We start from the raw sequence: 23809 nt of genomic DNA on the forward strand, positions 1-23809 counted from the left end.
AAGATTGTTAAAAGTACAGGGAAGGAATACAGGGTTGGCATATTGGATCAAGGTTAGAATAAATAAGTAGTTATTTCTGGTAACCCTTACTGGACTTTTGCTGACAAGGAATGAAAGACGAGGAATTTGGATTTTGTTCTTTAGTTAAGAAATGCATTATGGGATGAAGAGAATATCTGATGTATCTTAAGAGATGGTTATAAGTTATGAAATGGTTTATGCTTGTGATACCTTTTGTATTTGAAAATAAAAAAAAATCTCGCTACTCATAGATTCAATAAATGGCAGCAAGACTTAAACTTAATTATTTTTCCCTTCTCTTCTCCTTAATGTGCATAACAAGACAAAAAAATAGCCCTTCCAATTAAAGTACAGTTTGCTAATAATTAACAATACCCAGTTGATGTATAACAATACAAAAACTGAGATATCAAACCCTAATTTGAATCAAAATTATTTAACTCTAGAATTAGAATGAATTCCCATTCCCATGTAATAATTTAGTTCCAAATTAAGGTGGATGTTTCCTACTGCATGAATTCAGGCTAAACCATTTAGAGAGGATTCTCTATCATCGACAATACAGAATTTAAAACAAATTACCCAAGAGGTGATTATGAAAATTAAAACAAAGCAACATAAGGGAATTGCTTTGGATACAGAAAATGACAAAACACATTGCTCATAGAGGAGCAGATGTGTCATTTATGGAAGGGCCCTGATATCATTAACCTTCATAAAAATAATAAATAATGCCTTAACTCTGAATGATCAGTTGGTAGCTGCCATTTTCTCCCTCCTTCAAAATAAAAATATTCTGGAGATGGGAGAAGAGTGCCCATTACAGGGATGTCCACAGGGCATGATCAAAAATATAAGTTAATGTCTATGATCGTATGATGGAAAATCCACCCATTTTTATGGGGGTGATGATGCTCCTAAAAATAGGCCAAATTTCAATTGCACTATTGCAGTTGCGAACCTGCCTTTTTATTATTAAAAATTAATACCCTGCAGACAACCCTGACCCATTAACTGGTAGCAGCTAAAAAGAGTCCCATCCATCATTTCCTGCTTACTTCTGAAGAAATCATACAGTGGTACATTTGCTATAAAATCCACTGAGAAAAATCAGCATTTGCAGATGGGATGCAAATGTTATTAAGACATTCCACTCATCCCAGGGATAAAAATAACCTATAGTTGTGCAGAAGATTCTGCAAAAAAAGACTAGAATGCAGTGCCCCCCTGAATTAACTCACTTCTATTTGCTGTGGGGTCATCACAGTGGGGTGGTGCCCATCCTTCTTCACACTGGCACTGCAGTTCATGGTCACACACCTAGGATAGCACAGACCAAGTATTAGTGTTCAGAACGGATACAGGGAAAAGACACAGTCAACCTTTCTCCTGCATTTTTATGAAGTCCAAAGCAGCCAGATAGTACTGAAGCATAAAACTATTTTTAACAACTGAACCAAATTAGACAGATAAAAAGATGGAAACCCACCAAAGCATCCCACACAGAAAAAGAAATCAAGGGTTTCTAGCAAAGCTGTTGTTCAAGATGCAGTCCCAAAGACTGCATCCTGACAGCCTGAGTCACTGTTCTTTAATCTGGTGCTAGGTTGAGTTATTCGACTGAGCCGAACAGCAGCCCGGCATGGGCAGGGTGCTCTTCTTTGGATGGTACGAGAGCTGCGGTCAGAGCACTTCCGGGGGACAGCAGGCTGAAAGGACTAAGTCAAGCTTTGAGATGGACAAAAGTATCAGGAAAATATTAACTTAGAGCAGATGGACCTTCCTTCCTTCCTTCCTTCCTTCCTTCCTTCCTTCCTTCCTTCCTTCCTTCCTTCCTTTAATGCAATTTGTCCACTGCCCCAATCCAATCAGACTCTAGGTCATGCACCAAAATTATAATAACATGGTGATTTTCATTCATAAATGATGTGTCAAAACACTGTAATACAATACAATAAAACTTAATTTCGGTATTGGTTGGCTCCACATTTAGTCCTCAGAGATCTTCTGGAAGTGCTAGATCTTCACCCAACTCTGAAAGGCCATGAGAGAGAGGGGCATTTTCACTTCTGGGGGAGGCTGTTTTTACTTTGAGGTTCAACTTGGAACCTTCCATTGGTCCAAAGTGAGCAACCAGACTCTGATGGCTATTTGACAATTCTAACTTGTGACCCCAGTTTTTGATCTGATTCCATTGCTACCTGTTAGTTTTAGAGCTCAATTTAATGTGCTTTCATCTTTAAAGCCCTAAATTATTCTGGGTTTGGTAAATACTGAGGTCATCTATTTCCATGTCAGCCTGCCCAGACTTAGAACTACTGGGACCAAAAACTGAAATATTTTTGGCATCAAGGCTTCTGGAAAGGCTTTTTTTCAGGGTGGGGTGGAAGGCTTTATTTGTTTAATAAAACAGAACAAAGAAAAAAAGAGAACAATTCCAAGAAGGAAAAAGAGAGAAAGAAAAAGAGAAATTATGTAAATTATGTATAAAAAGGCATACACACAGAAACACACACAAACACACACACAGTTTTACATAACCCCAACCATGATCTCTATCCAACAAAATAATTTATATTTAGTTCTGATTCTGCTCTTAATTGAAGGAAACTGAATTTCATGATGAATTTTATTTCCAAAGTTACTATATAGATGTTAGGTGTGAAATGATAATGATAATGATAATGGCCAACACCAGATAAAGAACTGGCAGCTGTGATTTCACATTGTTGTGCAAATAATAATAATAATAATAATAATAATAATAATAATAATAATATGCTTCATGGTGTGTTTTCCTCTTTAGATAGAAATGTGCTGTGGCCAATCCTACTCATTTTCTTTATTAGAGCAACAAACTGTTACTGAGATGTAAATATCACCCCAAGCACATTTACGCATAAGCTCTAATGGATTATGTGCACCTGCTTCAGCTTTATGCCAATATAAAAAGAAAGCATGGCTTATTTTCAGGGATTGACATATGCATTATTCTAGGAAGCCAAGACTGATGGGTGGTGGGGTGTGGTAAGCGGAGCAAATGAAACCAGGACCACACTGGAAGGGACTAGGAGAAGAAAGAGGAGCAGAGAATACTGTGAAGGAAAAAGTGGAAACGCCAGGTATACGTGCTTAAGAGAGGAAGCTTTCTAGAGCCCTATCGCTAAGCAGAACAGTCTGAAAGCCTGCTAAAGAGCACGTAGCATTCCTTAGCCAGAACATATAATCCTTACAGAGTGTCCTCTGCATTTCTCTGAACAGTTGGTAGATCTGTAGGTTGCCTCTATCTCAACACACTGCCCGTTGCTGCAGACCTGAAAGTCAAATTCTGCGGTTATCAATGAAGAAAATGAGGAAGTCAGACAGCATTTTCTCATGCAACTGAAATTTGTCCTTCCCTAGAACAAAACCAGGATATTCAATAAACCACTTGGAGGTTCTAAGCTGCATAAGAAGACAGGAGGAACTGATTCCTGATGCTTTAAGATGAGCTTTGGGACTGCTTTGGCACTTCTAAGTGTCTTCTTTGAACTGGTGTCCTTTAGGATACAAGCAGCCCTGCCCCAATTGTCTCACCTTTCTTCCATCCTCTCTGTGGAGATACCTACAAGTTAAGAGAAAGGACTGTCTCTAGACGGTTGGTCAAGGAAGTGCTGTGAGGGAGAAGCACAATGCTGTGAGAATGCCAGGCATTTTGTTCTTAGAAGAAGGAAACAGCCCTGGACATTCAAACAAAAAGAAGGCTAGATGGATTCTTTTCTTCTACATAGATTCACTTTAGTGTGGGAAATCTAAACCAGCTTTCAGCAAGATCCACTGCAAAATTATTTTACTGATCACCCCTGGGAATCACACCTTACAGCACACAAATTACAGGTAATCTTTTACTAACCATTCCTTCTCCACATTTTGTTCCATGATGAACCATTCCAAAATCTTTTTGCTTTATATTCCTTGGAAAGCTTCCTTTGCATGAATCAAATGACACCAGGCTCCCAGTTGAAGGCATCCTTGAACCACCTCTACAGTACAACTTGCCACATTTCAGATCCCTGAAAAGGAAACAGCCAATTCCTTTTAAATAAGAAGAATGGATTAATGAGAGGTCTATTTTTTAGCTCATTTGCAAACATCAGTTGTTCTTGGATTAACCTTTGAACCTTTTAAAAAAAAATAGGGGTGGACAACTAGAAGTTTGCTCAGCCTCAAAATGAATTGGGTTGTCTTTAACAGATAACTGAAAATTCTCAAGAGGGTTTTCAAGATTTGAAAAGATAGAGAAACACAGTTCCTGTATCCTCAGCCAGCTCACATGATTTCCCTGCTTTTGAGAGTGAGGATAGTTTGGGTCAGGATTCTCATCTGTAGGGCAGAGAATGTATTCATTATCCACCTGGATAACTCCTAAAGCAGATTTCCCCACCTTGGTTTCTCCAGATTTCTAGCCTACAATTCCCCTCATCTCTGACCAGTGGATGACAGGGGATGATGTGAGTTGAAATCTAAAGGTCAGCGGCAGCTACATTAAACATTAGAGAGGGAAATTGCCCTGAAAAATGGTGTTACTCCATTTCAATTTAAGAAAAATAGGATAAAAATGGAATTTAGATTTAAATAGGAGTGTATAAAATAAGGACTGCCCTTATTTTAGTAGGAAAAATAGCACAGGGGTCTCTCTGTGTGTGTAAGAGCAAGAGGCAGAGTCTGGATTTACATACATTACTAAAAGATAATGTGGCTTGTTGTTTGGTTCTGGTTTAACATGTGCTGCAAATCCAGCCAGTGTGGTTTCTAAGTCATGGTTTATGGCTACGTGCAATTCATAAACTCAGCCAACTGGAACTGGTTCAATAATATACAATTAAACAAACTATTGCTGGTTGGTGTCAGCCCAGAGAGAAAGGCTGACTATAGTGTCTCACCCAATCTTCTAACGGCACTTCTATTCTCATGGCACTCCATTTATATCCCACTTTTGCTCCATCTTGCAACCCAAGATGGAAAACACAGGGCAATTAGCCTTTCAGAAATTGGCTCACAGATCCATTGTTTTAGCAAGGTGACAGAATCATGTTCCCACAGATGTTACTTGGAAAACTTTCTTATATTACCCTTATATGATATCATCATCAAAGCAGTAAATGATCTGGAGTGCTTACTTTTGTCCACATGGGATGTATTTACCATTTGCCTTTCTGCAGTGGCCATAATAAACCCCATTCCTGTTGATCGCAAAACATGAATCTGCAGCCACTTTTGCACCTGTAATAGGGAGGGGGGAACCAAGACAAATACCTGAATGTGTATCATGGCAGCAGGATAAAGAATGGCTTGTGATATCTCAGAGGAGTTGCAAATAGTTTTAATTAATATTTACTTATTAAAATTGGTATTTGTAACCAGTTATTCATCTAATTCCCCATTACGCATAAGGCATTCAATATCTCATACAGTGTTACAGTAAACTTGCTTATTCCTTTTTTATGGACACAAAGCTGATGCCAATATCATGCAACTTGCACAGGACCACTTGGTGAATCAATGGCTGTAGGGAAATTAGAAATCAAATCCCAGATTCATTTCTCTGTGTCATCATTCTGCAACCTGGATGCCCTCCAGATGTGTGTTCAGTTCCCAGAATTGGACTGATCATGCAAGTGGAACAATTTTCTGATTTGCAGTTCTGATTCCCCATCACCACAACATGCCACCTGATCCTTTTAATTAGTGACCCAAGAACTGCATTTGCGACTTTCTAGATGCAAAGCCTCACTGCACCACACATCTATGACCAAGATAAATCTCCCTGTTTCTTGTTTCTCACCAAAATATCTACTTTATATCAAAATGAGGAACTAATTTTCAACTTCCTTTTTCAACATAAAAGCATGCTGAAAAATTTGTGATAATCTGACATTAAAGTCATGGCTGATCAATGACAACAATCATGCCCCCAACACCTACTTCTTTAAATTATTATGCCTAAATTTAAAGAAAATGCCAATCCCAGGGTGTGAATATTCGTATCAGACAGTCCCATATTCAGTCTCCATCATCTCTGATAGAGCAAAGGGAAAGGGATGGGTCTATCAGTGTCCCTAGAAAAGTCTTAAAAGAACAAGACTAGATGGACAAATCTCTAAGCATATGACAGGTTCTTGATGTTAGTCTTTGTACACTGTTCCTTCTCCAGCAGTATTGGCTTACTTTGCAATACCAGCTGATTTAAAACAAAGCCTGTTGGAGAATAATTTTGAGCTGTTGCTGTAATATGCAAAAAAGCAGTCTGTAATCTATTAACTCAGATCATTGTCCAATCTGGGAAGGCATCCACAATCCACTAAAGCATCCTTCCCCTACGTCAGTCTTTCCAGATTTCCAGTCTACAACTGTCACCTTCTTTGAACATTGGCCATGTTCACTAGGGATGATTGGAGCTATAAACCAAACAATCTGGACAAGTGGGCTCTAAAATATCTTTGATCAACAGCAATGACTGTCTTAGTCTTTTTCAACACCGCTATTCCAAAATCCTAAGATTGACTTACCTGACCCCCAGAGAACAGTACATTGGTTGGCCAAGGTGGGGCACTTCCCCATGTAACAGTAACCCTTGTTGTCTTTGCATGGGTGTCCATTCATGCGGAAGCGATCCATGGGACATTGAGGGGATTGGCCAGTGCACAGTTCAGGCAAGTCACAGTCATGCTTTGCTGCCCGGCACACTGCTCCTGCTTTCCTAAGCTGTTGGTGAAAATGAAAAATCCTCCCAGCGATCACTCTTTAGCAGTGGAGGCCAAAGAGCCCCAACCATGATTTTCAACCCATTTCAAAACCTCCTCTTCATCTGTCATGAGGATTACCAAGGAAGCCATCCCTGCCGTGCTACAAATTGGCTGCATATCTTAAGATATTGCGTGTAGTGCCTGGAAATCCCAGTCTATCTTACTTGCTACGAGAAAATGATTGGCATGAAAGGCTCAATTCCTGAAGCAGAAACTCTACAGGTTGCAAAAAATATATTTGCTATAATATGCCGTAATATTAGATAATTATAATACTGTCTTCTGCTGGATGTTGATGAAGGGGGGCAGCTCTCAATGAAAGTCGTGTTGGCTGACATGAAAAAGCAGCAAAAAAGCTAATTGCTGAATTTCTGCACAGTATATATTTATTTCCTTGCATGGGGAGAAGCATCCATAGAATTTTCTGTCCCATGTGCTGAAAAAGTTTGGCTGCCTTCTGTGGCTCTGCATCTTGACTTGTGATGGGAAGATGGAAATAACATGTTTTGGGCCCCTCTGCTCAAAAAGTTTAGTATGGATTCAATTGGGATCCCACACAGAAGGAATGAGCAACTTGCACCCCTTCCCTTCATGGTCCTCCAGCACCTCCAGAATGTGCCACCAAAATAGCTGAATTTAGGGCTTTGGGGAGAGGGGAGAGGAATCAAGGGTGGGAAAGAAATAATTTGTCTTCCAGAGTTCCAGAAAGTCAGGAAGCTGAGTTAGGGCACCAGTCTCAAGCATTGCCCACCCTCATTTAAACTGGGTTTCCATCCAAACTCAGTCACAGAAGGATATACATATATTAACTTCACAGAAGTAAATCAACATGCCAAAGAAATGTGTTTTAGACTGAGACAACGCAATGCTGAAATTTTGCTAAAATGTCTTCCATATGGACATGTTCATAAAGGTCAAATAAACTGGAAGAAGGGATGGAAATAAAGTTAAAATGTTTTTGATCACGGTAAGCACCTAAGAGATAATACATTTTCATATGGATAGTAAGAAGCAGGGTAAAATCTCTCCTGGTGTTAAAAATAAACAAGACTTACCTGGCAGTTCTCACAACATGGCCCATATGCACACTTTGCACCAGGTTTCAGTTTACAAGTTGCAGCATCGCAGCACTCATTTTTACATTCCTGAAAACCAAGAATGATCACATGAGTTTATAGGCTTTTCTGCCTGGTCTCTTTTAATTGGTCTATTTTGAAGAGAGAAACTCACAAGGAAAAGGACATTTCTGCAATATGTTTCATCTTATGGGTTATGCTAGCAAATGAATGTGACTGATACCATGCCGAAGGCAGCCTCACTGTTTATTTACAGGGGGATGACAGCATACCTATGTGACACATACTTATCTGTATATTTCCTGTGCTAAAAAGAATAAAAGAAATAAAAACATCTGCACCTCCTAATTGGGAACCTGCATAAGCTACATCCCATATTCTTCACTTATTCATGAAGGATTTTCTCCTCATGATGTCAGCCCTAGCAAATGAATGTGACTGATACCATGCTGAAGGCAGCCTGACTATTTGTTTATTGCAGGTGGATGATGGCATACCTACATGACACATGTCAAAGGTGAAAGGTCCCCAGTGCAAGCACCAAGTCATGTCTGACCCCTTGGAGGGACGCCGCTTTCATGGCGTTTTCTTGGCAGACTATAGAGCAGGGTGGTTTGCCATTGCCTTTCCCAGTCGTCACCTTCCCCAGCAAGCTGGATGCTCATTTTACTGACATCAGAAGGATGGAAGTGACCTGAGCCGGCTACCTGAGAATCCAGCTTCCACTGGGATTGAACTTGGGTCATGGGGAGAGTTTTCGGTTGCAATACTGCTGCCTACCACTCTGCACCACGCGAAGCTTGTATGTGACACATACTTACCTGTATATTTCCTGTGCTAAAAAGAATAAAAGAAATAAAAACATCCACACCTCCTAATTGGGAAACCATACAGTTGTTGTTGTTGTTTATTCGTTTAGTCGCTTCCGACTCTTCGTGACTTCATGGACCAGCCCACGCCAGAGCTTCCTGTCGGTCGTCAACACCCCCAGCTCTCCCAGGGATGAGTCCGTCACCTCTAGAATATCATCCTTCCACCTTGCCCTTGGTTGGCCCCTCTTCCTTTTGCCCTCCACTCTCCCTAGCATCAGCATCTTCTCCAGGGTGTCCTGTCTTCTCATGATGTGGCCAAAGTATTTCAGTTTTGCCTTTAATATCATTCCCTCAAGTGAGCAGTCTGGCATTATTTCCTGGAGGATGGACTGGTCTGATCATCTTGCAGTCCAAGGCACTCTCAGAATTTTCCTCCAACACCACAGTTCCAAAGTATCTATCTTCCTTCTCTCAGCCTTCCTTATGGTCCAGCTCTCGCAGCCATATGTTACTAAGGGGAACACCATTGCTTTCACTATGTGGACTTACAGTATTCTTCATTTATTCATGAAGCATTTTCTCCTCATGATGTCAGCCCTTTGAGGTAGTCCAGACAAGAAGCACCAACCACCAGTACTAACACTACCTTTATTGTAAGGTAACAGTAAGAGAATCTTGCAAGTCTGAAAGTACATCTCTCCCCCCTTGCCTTTATGGTCCAAGAAACTGGGGAGGGGGCTGTCCTTTCTAAGATCTTTGCCACATGCCCATTGCTTCTGTGGCCTAAGCTGCCTCTTATCTGACCCTTGCCGAGTCTGCTGCTCCCCCTCCTCCTGTCTCTCAAGGGCATTCTCATAGACCATTACATGTGTATTGACACCAATTAACACTATAAGGAGAACAGTTTCCTAAATTACTGTGAGTGGGTAAAATCACTATTAGAGAGTAATAGCCATTCCCTAGAGCAGAGATCGAAGATTCCAGATTCTGGGAGGGAGCAGCTCAAGACAATAGTGGGATAGATGATGTCATCATGTCAATGAAGTAGGGGTTTTCAATGGGGAAGGAGTGGTAAATCACCCATTTTTAAAAATGCTTTGTCTTCCCAAAAGAGTCATGAGATATTGTGATGGTCCTGATCCTGTTTGCTATTAATTCAAAGACTCTTGCCACAAGCCATTAAAGGAGATGAAAAAGATCTTTATTTAATACAAGTGATCATTTCCAATGTAAAACCTAAACTAAAAAAGCCTGCTCAAAAATGTCAGTTACATTCTCCACCTTCGTGCCACCCCCTCCCACCTGAGGAGTTTACTCCATGACAACCCCTCCCTTCTTCTCTCAGTCTTCCACTTTTCAGTTATAAATCCTTCACTGGTAATCAGATAGTGCCATCTGCACCGACCTTGGTACCGGCCGTTCTCTGAAACAATTTTAATCAACAGTCCTAACAGTCCTGCATGCCTACCCGCCTAATTATTTCAAAGCACACCTGTGAATCCTACAAGCCTGCCAAACTAATTGCTACAAAGCATTCCCAACAGCCCTGCAAGCATGACTAACTAATTACTACATTACCCATAACCTACTGGCAGGATATCCCATCCTGACAGATATCAGTTCTCCATGCCTCTATGTTTGGCTCCTCAGACCCAGGAATTCCCTGCATAAATGCATGTACATAAAGACACAAACCTATGCCATTCACAAACCAACCTGTTGGGTGCTCATGTCACTTAGAAAGCTAGATGATTTTGCAAGCATTCCCACTTTTGAGAAATTTCTTGGAACCACCCTTGTTCAGAAGAACATACCTTTGGAGAGCCACAGTCACATTCTTCTCCCTCCTCCACAAAGTCATTCCCACAGACTGGGGTTGCAACAATTTCTTTGCTCAAAGGCCTGTTGATAATGCATTGTGGGGTGTGGTGCATGATATATTTCTCAAAATCCCGGACACTACAAGAGCTGAAATGCTGGAGAGGTTGATAGCTGTAAGGATGAACCGATATACAGACCATGACATCATCCATATTTGGAGAAGGAACAAAATTCATTGCAAAAACATATAAGATAGAAGAGGGATGGCTAATGAACAGATACTGCAGTTTTTCTCTAAGGCTAAGAAAGTAGCTAAGAGATCTGTTTGTACTCCTTGATCTTACTCCCAGATTATGCTCCCTCGGTTCTAATTCCGCTAGCTTTCTTTTCTTTTCTTCCTTGACAAAATGAATTTGCATTGAGAGCTCCATGTGGTGATGGTTGCTTAAGCGTCTTCCTCTTCAGGGAGGGCTGCCTTTCATTTGCATTTTTACTCAGCCTCCGTGTGGAAGAGGGAGTCTGGTGGCTTCCAGGTGAGGACGGATGGCAGGTTAGACTGTGGTGTGCAGCTTTGAGCAGCTGTGAGCAGCTTCATTAATGGGGACAGCACTTCGGTGGAATCGCTGGCCAGGAGCCAGTTTCTGGCTGACAAAAATCTCTCCAGAGAGAAGGAAAGTTCTTTGGGATCACCCCTTGCGAGGAGACCACAGGAACTGAGTTTCTTGTGGTTGATCGCGAGTGGCTTGGGAGCTGAGGGATTTACAACATGTCCTTAACAGCTCTGCAGCCCTAATGGACATCTGACCAGCAAAAGTCTCACTTTCTTAATCACTTTATGAGTTAATTACTTTATAACCTAAGAGAGCTATTCTGAATGGCAGTGAAGATCAAAGATTCTCAGTGTGTGCCTTCTTTTTGAAGTTAAGAAGAGGGGAAAAAATGGCACCTTAAAGGATTTTAAGTTACAAGCAAAATGGTTAACAAGGTTCTGATCCAAGAAAGTTTGAAACGGGTAAATGGGACAGTGGTTTTAAAATACAGAGGGTTTTTTTCTGATGAAATGCTTTGAAAATAGCAAAATTAATTAGATTAACAGATAGGACCTTCATGGGGATGCTGATAGTTTATCATTTAGGACAGTAGATAATTGGTGGATTTTGCAAAACAAGAAGATAAGAGTAATATGAGCTAAACTGTGAGACTGTAACTATGGAGAGCTATTTGGGACTAGAGTGCTAAAGACAGAGAAAAGCAAAACAGAAAAAAAGGGAGAAGCCTGCCTTTTATTTTCATCATGGTGATTGACATACTTTCACTTTCTCACCATGGCAACCACAAGAAAAAGTGCTAAATTGGGAGAAGGATGCAGGGGTTCATTAGAACATCTTACAGAAAAGGGCATTTCACTATATTTATTGCAGAAAATGTTTGAAGAATTTGGTAAAAAGATGACAGCAATGGTTAAAAAGGAAATGGAAGAAGGAATTGCAGGGATAAAAAGGGATCTGAAAGAATCTGTAGGCTACAGACTTAAAACAAATTACTGACAAACTGGAAGTTTTGGAAAGTAAGACAGAAGTTATAAATAGAGAGATAGAGAAAAATTTGGATAACTTGGCATAACTGGAACTGAGAGAAGAAGGATTTTGGTTAAGATTTAGAGCAATTCCAGAACAACTTGGAGAAGATATTAGAGAAAAGATTGTTGAGTCTCTGTCAAATCAGATCAAACCAAATCAAATCTCTTTATTACGGTCTTTGACCAGACTTTCCAACAGAAGAAGAGACATAGTTTAGTCCCACAATTCATTATCAGGAAAAAAAGGAAAACAATAAAAAAATAAAACCACATATCTAATTAAAAGTTTTGTGCAATTGTATAACTTGATAAAGATGCTTGGCCGCCTAGTGTGTGAGTATAGTCAGCATACCTTAAAAAGAAATAAACATAAAATCTATCAGTATGACTCTCAAACTTAGAAATGATTGTCTAAATTTTAAGCACGTTTTGGGGCATCATAAAAAGGACTCCCTATGAGGACATGGGCAAGAGTTTCCACCTCCCCGGAACCACAAGGGCAAAGTCTCTGTGAATAAGGAGTCCCAAGAAATCTTCCCACCAGCACTGCTGAAGGGAGGGCATCAAAGCAGGCTCTGGAAAAGGCCCATCTATATTAGTTTAAGGTTAAATTGTATAAATACCCCACAGTGGAGCGTTTGCAGCTGTCTAACATTTGGCGACAGAATTCAGGAGCCCTGGTGATATCATTTTGTTGATCAATGTCCCCAATTCTTTCTTTCACTATGGATTTCACCTTCTGCAGGGTTAATTGGCCTAAATATTCAGGAGAGAGGTCAGGACTGCAAAATTCTATACAGGTACGGCACCTGTAGGGTCGGACATGGTTCTGAATCATGAGATTAGAATCCTGGTCCAGGCCTGAGCCTGAATACTTGGCATGTTAGCTTCAAGTCTCAAGACTGCATTAGGGGTGCATTTTGGGGTACTGAACAAAGTCCTAAGGCAATTCAATTGAATGGTTTCATAAGCCCTTAGGTTCATGTATGGGCCAAGCTGTATCCCATATAATAGTTGGGCAACTGATTTAGCCATAAACAGTTTAATCGCTGCTGGGATGTAATTTGTTGCCTCTAGAATTTTATTATTGCTTGTGAGCTCTTTTGGGAAGTAGAAGTGGCATAATTTACCTGGGCTGTTAATTTCCTAGAAGCCTGAAATACTATGCCTAGGTATTTAAAACATTTAACTTGCTCTGATTCATTGTCCACTTGTGCCTTTACCTTTCACTGGAAGAAACTAAACTTTAGAATTCTCATAATTGATTATTAATTGCTCCTGAAATATATGGGAGAGAGGGAACATCTCTCCTATGTTGAAAAGGGTGAGGAAGGAAAACCCCTCTGTCAAAGAATTGCAATTTTCAGCTGAAGGCAAGTGCACCCAAAAGATGCTACTTCATCTTTCTCTTCCTGCTGTTGGATGGTTCAGAATTATTTTTTTCTCAACCTGCTTCCCACTTCAGGAAAGCCTTGAATCTCCAACTTGCCTTCTGGTTTTATCCATCACAATTATTAATATTTGGTTCCTTGTGCTGTACGTTCCATGCTATTTCTCTAAAATACTGTGTTTTCAAGGAAGATATTGAATGATGGCTATTGAATTGTTGAGAGCAGTTCTAGCTTTTAAAAAAGACACACTTTAATTACACACAGTAAAGTGACACTCATGTGTCCAAATACCACTGTTCTGCAATTCTCTGATCATTTCATTTCTGTAAGCTCTCAGCATACTTAATTTAAAAATGAATTGCAACCATTTAAAAATAGCTTTATTTGAAAGTCATTAAAAGTTTGCCCAAAACCTTTGGAACCCTTACCTTATTGATGGAGACATAACGCATGTATCAGACTTGCAAGTACAGGACGTTTTGTCATGTTCCATGCCAAAATTATGACCCATCTCATGGGCCATTGTAGTCCCCACAATAATTGGGATGGTGCTGTAATCCTGAAAAAAAGAGAACACTTTGTCTATTGTTAGTCAGCCAAGAAACTGAAATTGAATTCGATTATTACTAGCACTGGGCTGAAACTTTTGCTCAAGCACTTTCGAATGAAAAACCAAATAACGAAAAAAAGGGATTAATAATTTGCAGGGGTGGGATCAGTTTACTGCAGAGAGCAGTGGCATCTTTGTTCCTTTCTTTGAAGCAACAAAGTTTGGTTGTTCCTTTTAGTAGCAAAGAGATGGAGGTTTCCTCCACAATTATCTCACTGGAATGCTGTTGCACTGCAAAGGTGTCTTCCTATTCCTTCTCTGTGTTAAAAAATGAGATCTGAGTAGAAAACTAGCCTCAGAGGAATTGGAAGTCTTTCTCCAGAGTCTGCTAGTTTTCTACATGCAATGAGTTTTGTTACTGTCGGTTCGTTTTTAACATGGAGAAGCGCTAAGAAAGTGTATTGTTCATCTGAAGCTGGAAACCAAAGGATTATGTCATCCCAGCATTCCTCCACCTCCTTTGAATGCACCTGCATCCAGGAGAAAAATTTAAAAGCCCTGCAGCTACACCATAAGAAAAGAACAAAACTTATCCGTCCGTTTGTCTGCATTTATTTACATGCGAATTCAGTCCGAAAACTACTCAGGGGCTTTTGCTATGAGCTGGCATTTTCAGAGTATTCACACACGCCCATTTCCAGCCTTCTGTGATGAAGGCTGCCATCCTAAACAGACCTAAGAGAGAGTTGGTCCTTCTGAATGAAAATGAGACTTCCCTGAGCACCAGGCTTAGGGTTACCCTATTCTACCAGGATCCTAAAGCTGCTTATTGAGGAGCAGACCTTTTCAACCTCCATGCGGCTTCCTTCTAAGTGAACATTACAAAGATAATCTTTCTCATTAAATGTACTATACCCAACCTCTTCTGAACTAATACGGTTTTCTTACAGGATCTTAAAGTACTGGAGCCTTTTTTTAAAAGCAGATTTAGAATTCTCTCATTTTCTCAATGTATATTAATTCATCCTTATGCACAGTCTAGATCCGAACTTTCCTGGAGTGAAAGAAAGACGGTGAATGTTTGTAATTAGGGTTGCTAAGAATTTTGTCAGTAGCCTTGTTTGGAAGTATGGTAACATGATTTGACCTGCTGCAGCTGATCTGCAGATTCAAACACAGTTGTCCTTTGGCTCCTCCTGATCTGGAAAAGTTATAATATACTGTTTCTCTTTAGAAATATAGCTCAATGCATACAAAAAGCTTGTTCGACAAGGTGTCTAAAATGCATTGTGCAGAAATTCCATCAAGTGAAGCAGAACCTGATGTCAGATTTGTAAGTAAATATGTATGAAACTGATGTGGATCAAAAATAAGAAGAGTCTTTTTTTTTGTAATAAAGTTATTCCTGTATATAAGTTTTCATTGCCTACAATCAGGTAACAGATATCCTTTCCACCAACCTGAATAACTCCCAGGGAATGGCTGGGATTGCACATGTTTGCCACATAAGTCAATCCTATGATCCATCCATTGAAGTCAATACCCCTATAAGAAAGAAAGATGATAAAGGGGGGGTGGTAAAATCTCTAGAAGGTGGGAGTCCAATCTGTGGCCCTTGGGCATAGGCAACCCTCCATGGCTTTTGCAAAGCCCCTACTCCCATCCTCAGTGCCTGCCAGTTTTCTGGAAGTTCGAATTCAGTTTAGGCTGTACTCACACAAGCCATCTAACCATTTCTGTTAAACACATCCAGGATACATTTGCACTATATGATAATCTTAGCTGATGTTAACCTTGGTTAGGTTGGGGAGGGGGGGTTAGGATGTGGTACAAATCCAGCCCTTTAGGTTAATTTAATTACTCCACTCCCAGCCCCCCCCCATTCCCTTTCCCCGCAGTGAGACATACGTGAGCAATTGAGCATGATCATTCCTTTTGCGCTTCAGCAGATCTGATTTCCTCCATGTTGTAAAGCGATCCAAAGTGATGCCGGCTGATGAATCGACCACAATCTTATCTTTGTCAGTCCAAATTTCTAGGCCAATCAATGCTACGTGAATTTTCAAAAGTTTGTAAATCTGTGGGGTGGACAAGGCATCCATCAGAATCTTAACACAAGTAAACCTTGAGAAACATTTCAAGACTAAAAGGCAACTGACATTGGCCTCTCCATGCAGGTGAAATGGAATATTTTGGGGGAATAATAATAATTTATCGAGCAGGAGAACTAAAATCATAAAGAAGAACCAGGTGATTATTCTCTTTATTCAAGAGAGAGGAGAGGAGGAGGACTGGAGGGAGATTTGACCCATGGATGCTCCGGTCGCCTCCCTGATTTTAACTGGTTATCTGCTGTGAAGATGGTAAACAAGGGTAATGGGAGGGAAACAGTACCAGATGAGTGGATTAAACTTCCTCCTAAGTGCCACAATCCAACTCAAACAGGATTCTTCTCTCTGGCTTTCTTTTCAGGAACCATGTTCACTATTCAGTTCAGTTGGGGTTAGGATTATTGTGTCCATTTCTTTCTAACCTCCAAGTTCAGCACATTAACCACAGCCCTGAAGGAATCCAGCTACAGAGATGGATCACTGATTGAATTCATGCAACAGTTTTGGCCTTACGTCCTTCCAACACAGTGGCTATATTCACATAACTTGCTTATTAACTGGGTTACTGAAGTAGCCCATTTTCTGGGATTGCCTTTCACACTGGACCACAAGCTTACCAGATGACCTAGGTTCACTGCACTCGAAGCCACAAAAGTTAGCATGCTTGTAGAAGTCCATCTCTTAGGTCTCTCTACCTGGTTAGGTTTTTTGTGTGAACACAGCCAGGGAAAAACTGGAGGAGGGTGGTGGTTTCTTAAATCGAGAAAGTGAAATAACCTTTGTCATGTCCTCTTACCACATTCATATAGTTGACCATTTCAAATACTCTTGTCTTTACACGAGTCATGTTTTGGCTGTACTTCTTGAACTACAGAAAAGACAAAAATGTTAAGAAGAGACCATAATTTGGGGGTGAAGGGGTAGAAGGAGAGAGAGAGAAAGAGAGCATGTTGAGGAAAGGAAGAGACCAAATAATCAGTGAAGTTGCTGATTCAGACAAAGAAGAAATCATTTTATAGCCAAGCACTCATGTCGATTCTTTTGTGCTGATTTTTACCTACATTTTTGCCATCAATATATTAACATTACTAACTTTTCAGGACCACACATGGGCTTTCCTCCTTGTTGGAGAAAATGTTGGTCAGCCTATATAAAAGCTTTCCTTAACTGGATGCTATATTTCCTTGTTCAGAGAAGTGTGAGAGAACCACCCTTTACTTCACATCATTCATTTCATGTGCTTTCAGCCAGTGAGAACAATGGGATAAAATAAATTTAGATGTACACTGAGGGTGTCAGCCCTGTGAGGTAGTCCAGACAAGAAGCACACCCAGAAGTACCAGCCCTAACTTTATTGTAAGGTTACATTAATAGAATCTGGCAAGTCTGAAAGTACATCTCTCCCCCCTCATCTTTACAGCCCAAGGAACTAGGGAGGGCCCCTTCTGAGACGTCTGCCACACCCCCATGCCTTCTGTGGACTCAACTGCCCCTTGTCTGACCCTTGTCTGGTCTGCGGCTCTTCTTCCTGTCTCCCACGGTCATTCCTCACAATATCACATATGGCAACAACGTTTTTATAACTTATCTTTTAAGTCAACTTTCTCCAGCTCAATGCAATAACTCTGTGCATTTTGATGAAAAATCACTGAATTAACAACATTTCATTTTTCATTTTCCCATGGAAAGTTGTTTTACAGCAGAATAAGAAGCTTCCATCTTTGCAGTAAATAACTTTATATGGAAATAGAATACCACTCTAGCCAAACTGCTGAGGAGGAAGAAACTGAATTTAAATGACATCAGCCTGAGACCAATTTCTCTGAAAAGAATTTGCATAAGATGTTCCCTTTTGCAATAGAAGCTCAAACTGGTATCTGGGAGATATCTTAATTCATGGTCTCCTTTTGAGCTCATGAACATAGTTTTATTTTGCTGGAAAAAAATTCAGAGAAGCCCCAGGAGTTATTTTTCTACAAATGCTGCATTGCTGCAAATGAGTCTGGCTAAGTCAAATGTGGACCTTACTTGTCTGTTACCCAAAGGCTAGCATATATTAGAGCTTGTGGTGGGGGAGAAATGTATTTAAGTTGGATTGGAATATGAACATTATAGTATGTAATGTTGACCTCTTGAACCAATTTATTAACTGAAATTCAGTTAATATATGAACACACACACATATGGAGAAAATAAATTTCAGATGTATATATTCATAGAAATATTCATCAAAATTCTCATGAATTTTGCTCTGGAGTTTGGAATGCTTGATGGCCCAGGTAGAAGAGGTGTGTGATGATTCTCCTTTGCTCTTTTCTCTATTTCAAAATTTCATATACTGTTCTCTGTGTTAACTAACTTCAACTTCCAGATCATGGCATTTCTGGATAAACTATTATTAAAATTTAGATAGAGACCAGGAAGAACAAATGCGCATATCAGAGAATAGTTAAAGTTCATACATCTCTTAACATTGTAAATGTTGGATCAAATAACATTATCAAAGTACATTATAAAGCACATTTTAAGATAAAATCCAGTTACAATGTTATGTTTGGAAAAGACTTCAAAGATTCCCACATTAAAAAAAGACAGAAACCAAATTTTGTGTTCGAAGCAGAAATGAAATGAAATGATATCCATCTGATGCTTACCATTCTGTTGTCTACAGCTACGTAAAATTCAACATACTTTTTGGCCTTCAAGTATTCCTGTTTCTAAACAGAACAATAAACAGAAGATTTATTCCTCAGCCAACAGGAATGTTGGGTCATCAGATAATCAGAAAATGGCTTATTTTACTCTCTGGTCAAAGTACATGAACTTTCAGAAATACCGGCTCTTTGAAGAAGGCATTTATAAGGAGAGAACTTGTTAAAACTTTAGCACTTAGAGAATGTGCTGAGAAATTTCTCAGGAAGAAGTACATTATGAAATGAATTGTCAGGCAGAAACAAAAGTGGTCACCTTTAAAAAAAGTTTGTCATGACATGAATCACTTCCATTGTGTATAATATTGTGTGGCACTTGTTTCCAACTGCACCCATTTTGAAAATTTTATGATGCCTATTTTTTTTTAATCCATTCAATTGTGTCCAATTCATGGAGGCTGCCTAGACACGTCTTTTTCAGAAGTGGTTTGGCATTGCCTCCTTCCTAGGGCTGAGAGAGAGGGACTGGCCTAAAGTTACCCAGCCGGCTTTATGCATAAGGCGGTCTCCCAGCGTCTAGCCTGGTGCCTTAACCACTTCACCAGACTGGCTCTTATATGATGCCAATACTTAGAAATAAATCTGTATATGGATACCTAGCTCTGCATAGAATCTAACAGGGATAAGACCAAGCAAGTAAAGAAATCACTCATTTGACCTATTTTTGAGCCTGTCAAAATTTCTGCTGCTCAACCTTGGTTACCAAGTGGAAGGAAGGAATGTGGTCTGGGATTCTGGATGCATTGTTTTGTCTTCAACATTTTCTACCTCCAGTAGAGGAGGAAAACATTAGGAGTATGAGAATCATCTGTGACCAGGTTCAGTTTGTCAGTTTTGATTCAAATCATTGCTTCAGTCCAATTTGATGATTCAAATCGAATTGGAAAATTGAGTCAAGATTATGTAATGCTCTATTAGACATCTGAAAGCACTCTGATTCGGTATTTCAGAACAGTTTCTCCCCCATCCCTTGTCTCCTACACCTGCATAAAAGAGGCATCTGATCTGATAATTTGATTAAACTTTCTAAACCGATGCAGAAAGTTGAGATGATTTGGAGATTCAGTTGAAACAGTTTTGACCCAAATCCCCAAACTAAGCTTTGCATGGCCATAGAAAATACTATATACCTGGGTCATGTATTTATTGCTCATCTGCTTTCCCTATTCTGTCTTGGACAGCGTGGCCTGAACAAAATTTTAGAAATGAAGTTTCCTCTCCTGTGAATTCTTTCTAAGCACTCCTAGAGGATTTCTCTTTGACTTTACAATTTAGAAACAAGTAAATTAACCCCTGTTCTCAAACCATGTTAGATACTTGGGGTTCTAATGCCAGACTTACTTCAGCACTTGTGCTCATCCGAGAGGTCTTTTTGATGGGGTCAGCTGATTCCCAAGTTGTGTTGGTTACCCCACAGACTTTGGGGGTCTCATCCTCTTTTTCTACACTCTCATACTTGAAGACTGCATGGGCTTCACTGTCTGAGAGCTTCAAGGGTTCAATAAGGTACTTCTCACCATGACTCGTGAAATACCCTCTGTAAAACAATTGTAGACTCTTTTTGAATAGGTGGACAGGGGTGGTTAACCAGTTTTCACCAACCAAGCCAACATCTCCTGTCTTTTTGAATCCCTCTTTAAAACTCACTGAGTCTTTATTTTCCTTCCCCAGCATTCCTATCATTTTCTCCTGCTTCTCAATGGTACAGCTATGATCAGCACAACACAAGATATTGCATAGTCTCAATACAAGCATGAAATATCTGCACAATACCTGTATGGAGAGAGTTTGGCATGGAATCCAATACTCTATAACTCCTAGGGTGGTTTTTTGAAAAATTAGGGGAAGTTTCTAGCTCTGGAAGTGTAAGACTGAAGCTTTTTGAAAGATTCAGTCAGTCTTTGTGTGAGCCTTTATTCCCAGGGGTGAAATACTGTATGTGTTATTACCCACATATTTCCCTCCTGTACACCTTCTAGCAAGGTGCCTGGTCTGCAAACTTCTACTTATCTTCTTTCCCTGTAAGATCACCTCCTATATATAAAGGGGGCAGGGGCTTGGAAGCTACTTTAGACAGAACAGATTTAGCTCCATACTGTCTCTACTGGCCGGCAGCAGCTCGTCTTGGTATCCAACCAAAGTCATTCTGAACTCTGCAGATGTCTAGGATCAAAGCACACTAATCTGCATGAGAAACATACATTCTACTGTTTAACTATGACAACCTCAAGAGCAATAATAATCGTAATATTTTCATTCTTCATAAAATAAATAAAAGGAAAGACACTCTCTTACTTCAAACCATGGCATGCACTGATGCTTGCAGTCGAGTCCGTATCATTCTGGATGTGGCCATCATAATAGCAGTGATCCTGTATGGAGGCAAGAGGACTACACTGGGTAAAGCTAGTTTGGAGTGTGATTTGCTGTGCAGCAGTACAGTTCCAGTGTGTTCCACAACATAAATGAAGTAACGAGGAGGACAGGAACCCATCCAAAATATTTAGATCCAGGAGGACAGAAAAACTCTCTAGTATTGATTGTTCCAAAATGGATCAACAGCAGTCTCCATAAAAGCAAGTGGCACTGCAAAACTGTGCTCCCAAATTATTGAACTTTTCAGTGGAGCGTACATGGGAGAACTTTGTGGCACATAACCTGAACCCAGGGGTATCCATAGGATATTGTCAAAAAGGACAAGGTGGTGGCACCATTACGATGCAACAAGAAACAGGCAGAGTTTTGACTGTACCTTTGTACAGAAGGTTGCCATCTTCATTTTTTTTTTTTAACCATACTCTCTGGACAGCCTGGCCTGAATGTAGCCACATTCCAAACTACCATTCTTACTGGTGCTGTATGTTCATGGATCAAGGCAACGACCCCTTTTTGATCTCACCGTCAGACCTTCTTGTTTGAGTAACCTGGTCTGGTGCATGCATGTTTGGAATATTGTGCACAAATATTCTTCTCCATTTATTTCATAAAAGTAAGATGCTCTGGGTACTACCTCAGTCTGAGGGCTTGTTGTAATTTCTCTGCCATCAGGGGAATAATGGGTCTCACTGTAATCATGGGAAAAAAGTCCTCTGGAAAGAATACAAGAAAGACGTTGTCTAAGCCAGGAGTTAAGGAGGAACAGAGATAATTACATAATAAATCTACAACTACCGTATAATGACATTTTAAGGATGTCTTTCGATATCAAAGGAGAGGAGCAGCTATTTCAATCTCATCCTGGTACCTATTTAATAGGAGTGCAGAGCAGCCTGGATTTGCCCCAGCAAAAAGCTTTGCACCAAAAAAGCCATGCAATTCTCTTCCTCAAGGCCCAGAGGTGGCATGATTTTCCAGAAGAAGGTATCTTGTATGGTCTCTTCTTTGACTCCTCTGGCCTCTGCAAGACCCTGATGAAGCTTGAAGGTCTGCCAAGGAGAGCAATGTAGCCCCTTTATTTTAAGAGTAAGGGGGTCCACATTGCTTCAAGAAGCAACCTCAAGGGAATGGATGCCTTGAACCCTCATTCGGAAGCCCCTCTCTTGAAGTTCTAAACCAACACCACGGAGTCACTTTCTACTCCTGACGACTATGCAGACACATCTATGCAGTTTTCTTGGCATTGCCTACTATTTCTCCACTCTAGGCATAGCCCCGGTATTCTCTGCTGGTTTCCCATCTCAGGACTAAGCAGTTCTAGCTTTGCTTTGCTTCCAAGCCAAAACAAGGTCAAGCCTTCATATTTCAACAATAGAAAAGGGGAGCACTAGAATTACTAAACCACATGTCATCTAACTGAACATGAAATTTCTCCAACAGTATAAGATCAAGTGGTACAAATAGACACACACAAACAAACTAAAAACCCTCGGCATGACAAATGCAAACTAAAAGCCCTTGGTGCAAATGAGATCCCTCCCGCCGTAGAATCTTCCAAGTTCACAGTCCCAGGTGCTCCTAACGGCTTCTGATGGTCTGCGGGAAAAGTCCTTGAACAGAGAACATAACCCAAACACATTCCACTGTAATGAACACAGATACAGAGCTTGGTACAAGGTTCCACAGCAGCTCCCTCCCAACAGAAACGCGCGTCAGCACCATGGCATGTGAAACATTACGATGTATACTGTACATTGAAACAGTGAACATGACACCACCCTGCTATAGTCGGCCAAGAAAACTGCAAAAGCGGCTTCGCTCCAAAGGGTCAGACATGACTTGGTGTTTGCACAGGGGACCTTTCGCCTTTCACACTCACTGGCTAGACCAGCCAGTGAAAGATACAAAACCTGTTCCACTGGTTAGTTATTATGCACATATAAGCTAAGGTGCATGGCTGTTTATTATTATCTTTATTAGCATCAGGATTTATAGTTCAAGTGGAGCACCACTAAGAAGACTGAAATGGTATTCTGAAGAAAGAGCAGGTTGTACTATTTCTCTCAGAAAAAAGATTATGTCCTCAGAGACACCTTTCCCACAGTGTTTTAGTAAAGTTAAGACAAATGTTGAGTTAACATACTTATTTTTTTCTAGGTGAAGGACCACTTTCTCTCCATTCACTTTCATTTCATACTGAACGGTATCTTCGTAATTGCTCTGAAATGCAAAGAGTTCAGTGTATGGATAAGTAACGGCTGAGTACCCTTTAAAAAAAAATAGGCCAGTGAAATGTGCACATTCTTAACAGTTCAACAACTGTGTCACACCCAATTCATTGCTTAGATTTGGATTATTTCTTTTGGTGCTTGAAAGCCACAGTAAGATCTTATTCAATTCAATCAAACTTTTCTGCACAGGTTCCAGATTTCCTTCTCCAATTCTTTAGCACAACAGCTTGGTGAAATAGGCTGGGCTGGGACCGTGTGACTGACTCAAAGGTCACCCAGTGAGCTTCCATGGCTGAGGATGGACTTGAGTCTGGTCCATAGTCCTAACCTCGAGCTGTGATCACG

The 23809-nt window shown here is 40.3% G+C and overlaps 1 protein-coding gene across 1 annotated transcript in view; it reads right to left on the reverse strand.

Annotated features, from left to right (window-relative positions):
• LOC134502856 (zinc metalloproteinase-disintegrin-like ohanin) overlaps positions 1-23809 on the reverse strand; it is a 33764-nt gene that overhangs the window by 5586 nt on the left and 4369 nt on the right. The window contains exons 3-18 of the mRNA XM_063311376.1: positions 23377-23453; positions 21868-21946; positions 21153-21229; positions 20199-20394; positions 18801-18863; positions 16943-17014; positions 15944-16113; positions 15496-15580; positions 13914-14044; positions 10509-10686; positions 7862-7951; positions 6570-6765; positions 5181-5283; positions 3914-4073; positions 3255-3335; positions 1263-1341 (exon numbers count right to left, since the gene is read on the reverse strand). Coding sequence (XP_063167446.1) covers positions 1263-1341; positions 3255-3335; positions 3914-4073; positions 5181-5283; positions 6570-6765; positions 7862-7951; positions 10509-10686; positions 13914-14044; positions 15496-15580; positions 15944-16113; positions 16943-17014; positions 18801-18863; positions 20199-20394; positions 21153-21229; positions 21868-21946; positions 23377-23453 — 1837 coding nt within the window. The remainder of the gene's footprint in view (positions 1-1262; positions 1342-3254; positions 3336-3913; positions 4074-5180; positions 5284-6569; positions 6766-7861; positions 7952-10508; positions 10687-13913; positions 14045-15495; positions 15581-15943; positions 16114-16942; positions 17015-18800; positions 18864-20198; positions 20395-21152; positions 21230-21867; positions 21947-23376; positions 23454-23809) is intronic.

Source organism: Candoia aspera, chromosome 9 (genome assembly GCF_035149785.1).
Source record: "Candoia aspera isolate rCanAsp1 chromosome 9, rCanAsp1.hap2, whole genome shotgun sequence".
Taxonomy (NCBI): Eukaryota; Metazoa; Chordata; class Lepidosauria; order Squamata; family Boidae; genus Candoia; species Candoia aspera.